Source organism: Sabethes cyaneus, chromosome 2 (assembly GCF_943734655.1).
Source record: "Sabethes cyaneus chromosome 2, idSabCyanKW18_F2, whole genome shotgun sequence".
In the NCBI taxonomy this organism is placed as follows: Eukaryota; Metazoa; Arthropoda; class Insecta; order Diptera; family Culicidae; genus Sabethes; species Sabethes cyaneus.
This window is the reverse complement of record NC_071354.1, coordinates 134,486,285-134,494,700: the sequence shown is the minus strand read 5'-3', so window position 1 is coordinate 134,494,700 and position 8,416 is coordinate 134,486,285. Positions and strand designations below refer to the sequence as shown.

Here is an 8,416-nt window from a genome sequence, read left to right as displayed (position 1 = left end):
ACGTTTTATTTCAATAATACGCATATTCGCAGTGAGTCAGGTAAAACAGTAGCGGGATGATGGAAATAAAAAATAAATTTTAAAAATCGAACAAAAAATACAAATCCGTTTTCTTAAGTCGGTAAACCAACTTTTTGCCAGATTGACCGGTCACCGGCTTTGCAAGTGAAAAACCGACCGGGCCGGCCAGAAATCGACCACTCAGCAACCTTACAGACAATAATGCTAGAAATGGAACTTATAAATATTAAACGAGGTAACCATATCGGTCGACCTAAAAAATCAGAACATTTTCTGCCCAAACATGCGGATTAAGATTTAGATTCGACAAACCAACTAATTTAACCCCCTTCCACTTCTGTTTACGCTACAGAAGGTACAAGCCATACAAAGCTGGACAAATATGATGACCGTGAGAATGTACCTCTACAACCATACAGATAACCAAATTAAACACCTTGCTCTACAAGTGTTTTGGAGACTTCAGATCAGAGATGACCAAACTGCCCCTTTTAGAAATGAACCGTGCGACATGCGGATTGTATTGAGGTGGAGGAGAATTGTAAATTATTTTTTTAATGGCTGAGGGTATATCTAATTTAACCGAGGTGCCTAGTGCTCGTGCGCGCTGTGGAGCCAAATGCTTTCTAGTATGAACGCTATGGCGAAGTTAGCTAATCTTAACTATCATGGAAATTGCACCGAAAACCAATGCAAAAGCCGCCAAGAAATCTGTCAAGTTTCAGAAAAACATTTATTACTTTATCATAACTTTACTAACAGGCAACAATGCCCCAATGGCCCTTAACACTTAATACAGTAAACATCGAAACATTAAAATAAATGTAGAACGTAACACTTGCTGAGACAGATGAAAGTCAAACATTGCTGAAATTTGGTTGAATGCACGTTGCAGACCAGTGATGGCGCTATCAGCAAGAGAGCCAAGAAAAAAAATGCTACGTCGTAACGAGCCGGGGTGGATTGTGCTATATCAAGAACTCGCAAGTCAGTTTCAACCTGGTGCCGATGGTGCATTCGTACAACATGCCAGCCGGCAGGTGTACGATGGGAATCTTTCAAAGTAGTGCCTGCAGCTCGTGGTTTATACGCCTGGACCGCTCTCTGCTTCCAGTTACCAACACCTTGCGTTCAAATACGGCAAATGCACTTATATTTTGCGTACGGTTTTATGCTCCTTGATCGAAATCGCTTACGAAGGGAAAAGTAGACCAGATATAGCTAGAATGCGTCGATGAATCTGCCTACTCGTATTATTAACGGCGGTTGCCAGAAATCCCTAATTTATGAATTCATCAACCCCTTCCAGTTCATCTCCGTCAAAAGTCACTCCATGCACTCAGGGTTTCTTCACTTAACAACGCGGTTGACGGTCTAGCGTATCCAACGACATCCATCTTCGAGTGCCAAGACAGCTAGCTCCATTGAGGAAAGCAAAGCTTCACTCAGCAAGTGCGCGAAGTTCTCAGCAACTTGCGAGTTGTCTAATTGATCACATTTGAAATTAATTTTAAAATCGGAGCAGGAATTGCACTTGAAATTTTACTTAAAATTTAACCTGAAATTAAACTTGATATTGAACTTGAAATGGGAACTGAAATTTAACTTAGAATTAAGCATGGCATTATGCTTAAAATAGAACTTCAAATTGATATTGTGCTTTGCAGCTGTACCTGGATTAATCCAGATTATTTTCTCTAATGCCAATGTATATGACAAAACAAAACAGCAACATTGTAGTTGTTACTCTTTCTCTTTCTCACTCACAGCATTCGCATTGTCGCAGTTTTTGTGCCAGTCGCACTTTTAGACTGCGGTGTTCAGTAAGGTGCAAAATGCGGGATATTGATGATCAAATGATATTGGACTTCAGTTTGCATCAATTTCAACTTAAATTTGCACTGGAATTAAGACTTTAAATTGAACTTAAAATTAAACTAAAAGTGGAACTTGAATTTGGACTTCAAATTACACTTAAAATTGGACGTGAAGTTAAACTTAAGTTTGGACCAATTCAGACTACAATATATAAATTGGAGGTCTTGAAGACATGAGACAATGAGACATGAAATTGAACTTGAAATAGGACACAATAGAGAACTTAAAATTTTACTTGTAACTAACCTTGAATTGGATGTAAAATTTGACTAGAAAGTATGCTTACAACTTTGCCAGAAATTGGAGTTAAATTGCCCAAGTAACAATTTGGGTTTTATTACACTCTCATGATGGCATTTAAGACCAAAATTGGTCTTGAAGACCACCATAAGAGTACAATAAAACTCACATTGTGGCTTGGGCGGACTTAAAATGGAACTTCGAATTGGACTTTAAATTGAATTTGTTTTTTTACATCGCCCAAGAAATCCTGACTTGAAATTGGATTTCAAATTGAAATTGAAATTTTACTTAAAATTTGATTTAAGACTGGAACTAGGAATGCATCTATTTTTGCAGAGTTAGTTTATCTATCGAAAAAAATTAGCCGCCGTACTTTTAATCCAGCTTTCCACGAGCGATAATGGCGGATATTGAGCACAAGTGGGCACAATCTTTTGACATTCATTGGAGGAGCGTCGAGTTCGCCCTGACGGAGTTACTATGGATACATGCATGATTGTTTGTTGTTCGAGTGTAAAATGTAAACATTGTTCAATTTTGCAGATCAGCGATTAATAGATAAATAAAATTAATTACGACTTGTTAGCTTTAAGACACAACTCGCCGGTTAATTCGGTTAATGTTACAGCTTGGATGACAGCCATTGCTAGATTCGTTAAAATTAGACACCAACAATTATTGATTTAAGTTTTTTGTGGTCGTAAATTTTAATGTTGAAATGCAATCGGCTGCACATTAAAATCGTCTTTCAAGGTTTTCATATATTCGAGCGCTTTGAAAGCGTGATGGACCTGGTTATTGAATACAAAAAGTCGAATTTTTCGTTCAATAAGATAATATTTTTTCACTCTTGCTATCAACCAGTTGTGTGTTTATTTACATGAACTAGACTTAATTACTTTGCACAACTCGTTGTATTAATGGATGAAGTTAGGCGTAGGCTCACAAAGCCCTTCTCTAAACAAACAGATGCCGAAACTGTTGTAGTTTGGCTTCGGTAATCACCGCTCCGACCAGCAGCCGCTGACTATCCCGAGGATCGGCAGCCGTTTCCGTTACAGCTGCATTCTTGTATAGCCAAGCCACCTCTTGGCCGCCCATAGGAACGCGTATAATAAGCTTTTGGCGACCGGTAACGACCAGAATTTGCCGCTCAATTTCTTGCAACTGTACATGGACGATGACATCGGCAAGTATCGATCAGTCCCGTCGGGATATCCGCCATAAAACCGACGGTGTCCATAAAGAGTACTTCCAGCTTGCATGGAAGCCAGCCAGCATGAGCCGTTACATCCAACGTGGCAAATAGCTGATTCCGCGGTTCGAGAGATTTTTCTTCGGTGAAGGCTTTAATCAGAGAGGTTTTACCGGCACTGGTGTAGCCCACGACAGCAACAATTGGATAGGCTTTCTGTTTGCGTCTATTGCGGAGCAAATCGCGATGCGACCGAATAGATGCCAGTTCATTTTTCAGCTTTCTCTCGCGGATGCGAAGCATGTGCCTTTGTGATTCGGTAAGATAAATACGACTTTTAGTACTGAGTCTTGATTCTTCATCTGATTCCAAATGTATGGAATTTCGGCCATTGCAACCTGCAGTTTAGCTTCAGTGCTTATGGCATGCAAGCGCAGAATCTGTATTACTACAGAATAACGGTCCATTACGGGAAGTTTAAAATGTTCTTCTAGTATCTGCTTTTGCACCAGAGACAAAGTGCCCTTACTGACAAATACACAAGTGATTAACGTTCCAGAAGTTTGCAGGTTTTGCAAACACATTTTAATTTCTTCCAGTTTCCCAACGCCAAAAAGATGATTTTTATCTAGCGATTCCAGCGGAACTTTCAGGGCGTACTCTACTGTCCATTTGGGTATCGAACGAACCAACGCTTCCGCATCCGCAAGTTGATGTTCTGATTTGCTGGAAGAGTTTTTCGGTCCCCACTTTATGTATGGTTGAATGATAAACACGTTTTGTTCGTTGTGCAGCCTTTTCTGCATTCGCATGGCATTGTTGGCAATGGTGTCGTAGTCGGCATCATCCAAGCTGAACTCATCTAAATCTGCTCCATCGGTCGAATCAGCGATCTCTCTGTTGGCACTCTTAAATTTCCCTTTATAGTCTTTGTATTTACTGGAATCAGTGTATTTATATCTCGTAGTAGTCACTTCAGCTGATCTGCAAAATTAAACAATGTTTACATTTTTACACTCGAACAACAAACAATCATGAATGTATCCATAGTAACTCCGTCAGGGCGAACTCGACGCTCCTCCAATAAATGTCAAAAGATTGTGCCCACTTGTGCTCAATATCCGCCATTAGCGCTCGTGGAAAGCTGGATTAGGTACACCTCTTATTTTAATTTCTAAAAGTTCGAGGTGGTGAACGAGTTTGTGTACTTCGGGTCGTTGATGACGTCGGATAACAACTGCAGCAGAGAAATGCACCTCACCATTCTTGCCGGAAGTCGTGCTTACTACGGATTCTACAAGACCATAAAATCTGGCAAGCTTCATCCTTGTACCAAATGTACCATGTACAAAGCGCAAATAAGACCGATAGTCTACGGGCACGAAACGTGGCCAATGCTCGACAGAGACTTGAAAGCGCTGCAGCGGCCATGGCCACTTTTGGACGTTGTGTGCTTAGGATCATCTTTGGTGGTGTATGTGAGTACGGTGTATGGAGGAAAAACATGAATCACAAGCTGACGCAGCTTTTCGGCGAACCCAGTATTCAGAAGTATTGCTGAGGCTGGAAGGGTACAATGGGTAGGACATGTTGTGAGAATGCCGGAAAACAATCCCGTAAAAATGATGTTTGCCTTGAATTCGGTTGGTACAAGGCGCAGAGGTACGCAGCGTGCTCGACGGTTAGACCAAATGGACTCCATTTAATGGAGCAAGTCCTGGAAAGTGTGGGACATTCGAGAAATTGGAGGCGAACAGCCATGGACCGAGTTTGTTATGCAAATGAAATCCTAACGGACATCGCATTAGGATAAGTAAGGTTATTAATTAGGACAGCGGTTCCCAACCTTTTTTCGGTTCGCGTACCCCCTGACGGATTTCCCTATACTGTTCTGCAGCGAACTAAAGTTTTGGCGAACCCCTGGGGGTTCGCGAATCCCCATTTGGGAACCGCTGAATTAGGATAAGCATTTTAGTTTCTCTAGCTTTTACTATAAAGGTATCGATACAAATATAGGCGTTTTAGCATCGATACTGACCGGTATCGGGACATTCAGTATCGATCCAAAATATCGATGTATCGGCCCAAAAGTATCGATTTTTTCGATACAGATACAGTATCGCCCAATGCTAGTTCCGTGTGTTCATAATAGTTTTGTTTTCAAAATGATTAGGATATTTTTGCTAATATGTTTGCAGTTTGTACTCAACGTAAGTAATATCTAGATTAGAAATAATGAACCAGTCATAAAAAGATTAATTTCACCTATTTTTACAACAGTTGAATGCAGAGTTCACCTCAAAAGACTGCCGAGATCTCGGATTTATTAAATCGCAACTGTTTTGCTCATCATGTAGTAGCTTAAGTGAATATGGGCTGGATGAGTTGAAGTAAGTTGTAAGTTTTTCATAAAAAATATTAGGTGTCACATTGCTTTCTCAATTTCAGGGACCACTGTCGTGAATGCTGCCAAAAAGATATTGATAGTGATGGTAAACTTAAAGTATATCCAAAAGCAGTGCTAGAAGTGTGTACCTGCAAATTCGGTGCTTATCCACAAATTCAGGCATTTATCAAAAGCGACCGCCCATCGAAGTTTCCTAATCTATCTATCAAATACGTTCGTGGATTGGATCCGATTGTCAAGCTAATGGACGAACTCGGTAATGTAAAAGAAACATTATCAATTACCAAATGGAATACTGATACTGTACAGGAGTTTTTCGAAACTAGGCTAAGCAAAGTTTTAATGGAGGATGATTATTTAAGAACAAATAGAGTGTGAATACAATAATCCAACAAACCGTGAATGTCCTGTATATTTACTAAACGAAGCTCACAAAACATTTGATACCTCATCTAGAAAAGTTCTGGAAACTTTTGGTCGGGACTTCTGCAACTATCTTACCTGACCTTACTCACAGCGAATAGACGTTCTTTTTGCGAGTTCGTGTTGGTGCGCAAGGTTTCGAAGAATTTCGCCCCTGTATCGAAAATATCGTTAATTTTGATCACTGAAAATAACGTACTTGAACGTCAAGTGACAGTAGCACGCATTGATTTTGTTTTAAAACTCAAAACATAAACTACAAAAAATCGAGTCATCGATATTAGATGCGAACGATTATAAAACAAATGGTCGGTGTCAAATCAGACAGGATCAAGTCGCAAAATTTAGAGAAAGAAGTTAATAACAGCAAACGATCAAGAATTTTCTAAGCTGCATTTTACTATTATCAGACTACATAAATGTTGCAAACAGTCAAAGTTATGAGATGATTTCGAACCATTATAAACCAAACTTTGAACGCGTTTTTCTCGAAATGAGAGTTTTGTCACTTGGTTCGGTCTTAACTTAACACCGACCAAATACAGTCTGAATTCGTTAAATGGGTCACGACTGCACTCTAACTGATTCGCTAATTGAATCGACTTACAGTTGTTAGCTAGGTTGTTAGGAATTTCTTAACTCAAAAAATCAATAGAATTTTTACATTCTAGTTGTCACATGACCCAATTAACGAACCCTGAATTAGCGAATTATTGCTGTATTTGCAGTAGGTCAGATAAGACAATTAAGTCGAGGAGCTCGACGATTTAACGCAGGCCGCTGGCATCCCTATATGAATGCGCATCCCTATATGAATGCGCATCCCTATATTGTAACACAAGTTTAGAGCCCATCTCGTTTCGAGCCCACAACAAACCTTACCTCGGAAGAGGAAGGAAGAGTTCGTGAAGCGTACGCACCAGCTTAGGTTAGGCAAATATGTATTAGTCATCAGCTTCGTGTAAAACATGTGGGGAGCGAATTGTGATTCTAGTCACTAAAACATTGCGTGACAAATTTAATTTGAAAGAAATCTACATTTCATACAACAGAAATATCGAGTAGCTACTCATTAAACCAGGCGTATGACAGGAAGCCATGTTTTAGTGACAATTACAGCTCGCTCCTTATACGGTTTACACGAAGCTGAAACTAATACATATTCACCTAACCTAAGCTAGTGCATAAGCTTCACGAAAACTTTCGTCTCTGATAGCATTTCCGTGTGTCGTGAAGGCGGTACAGCTGCTCGAGTTCTTGACGCTCCTCATCCTGGTGGCGCTTCTTCTCCTGGAATAGTGAGGTTTGCTGTCTCCGCTTCTCTTTTTTCCCGTGACCCGCGTTGCGTTCTTGTCATCCAATATATGCTGGCACTTCTCGTTAAACCATTACGTTACATTGATTTGGTGCCACATGGCCTTGGACATTCTCTGCCATGCTGTTAATGGCTGTTTTCACGGCATTCAAGAAGGTCCACGAGGGGCTTCATCCAGCCTACCCTCTTCCGGTAGTGTGGTTTCGAGAGATAACGCGTAGCTTTCGGCGACATCCGGTTGCTTCAGTCACGTTAGATTATACCGTGGCGGGCGTAGGTATCGTATCGGCCACCACCCGATCACCCGCTTCTGCACCTCGCCCATTACTATAAAAGCTGTGCCGAGCTCGTGTATATTACCGCAGGTTTGGTAGATGATGTGACCATCACTATACGTACGTATTATCGTTCCTTTCCAACATACATCCTGTGCGCTGCGATGTCAAACTTGCAGTTCTTTACTTCTTTAGAAAGCACGTGGATACTTCCGAGGAAATTTAGAGACCGACAGCTCTGTGTTCTTAATTTTCAATCGTTAGTGCGTTTTCGTCGCCTGGATCTTGGCTGATTGTTCCGATTAGAGTTACATATTGTGAGTTTCATTGAAAATTATCCACCGCGCAACTCATAAATGAAATGCTCTTTCATGCCGGTTCGATTTTGATATTATTGGAAGAAATTCTGTTTCTGTTTCTGTTTGCAGCACGAGGTGGGGCAGTCAAGTCTGTCCAAGGCTGAGAGAAGGTGGTTGTGATAACGATAAAAGAGTCCTTGCGGACAACTCTAGCGCCATAATGCGTTGATAATGATGAATTAATGAGTAGGAAAAAGAAATGACAGAACTTGACTGTGCAGATCCGCTACAATTGTATAAGCAATAACAATGAAAGTACTTATCTTGATCTTCTCCTTCCTTTTGTTTATCCGCTTCTCT

At 40.5% G+C, this 8,416-nt stretch overlaps 1 protein-coding gene and 1 pseudogene across 1 annotated transcript; one reads left to right on the top strand and one right to left on the bottom strand.

Moving 5' to 3' along the window:
• Positions 1 to 3,295: 3,295 nt before the first annotated feature.
• LOC128736026 (putative GTP-binding protein 6) lies at positions 3,296 to 5,389 on the bottom strand (annotated as a pseudogene).
• An 81-nt stretch (positions 5,390 to 5,470) lies between these two features.
• On the top strand, positions 5,471 to 6,141 carry LOC128738304 (selenoprotein F). Its single transcript, XM_053833341.1, has 3 exons — positions 5,471 to 5,547; positions 5,618 to 5,727; positions 5,786 to 6,141. Exons 1-3 carry the CDS (start codon positions 5,503 to 5,505, stop codon positions 6,120 to 6,122), a joined length of 492 nt encoding a protein of 163 aa, XP_053689316.1. The 5' UTR covers positions 5,471 to 5,502; the 3' UTR covers positions 6,123 to 6,141.
• Positions 6,142 to 8,416: the final 2,275 nt, after the last annotated feature.

Coding starts and splice junctions, on each gene's coding strand:
- LOC128738304 (XM_053833341.1), top strand. CDS start 5,503: ATGATTAGGATATTTTTGCTAATATGTTTGCAGTTTGTACTCAAC. Junction 5,548..5,617: donor GTTTGCAGTTTGTACTCAAC/GTAAGTAATATC, acceptor TTTTTACAACAG/TTGAATGCAGAGTTCACCTC. Junction 5,728..5,785: donor TATGGGCTGGATGAGTTGAA/GTAAGTTGTAAG, acceptor TCTCAATTTCAG/GGACCACTGTCGTGAATGCT.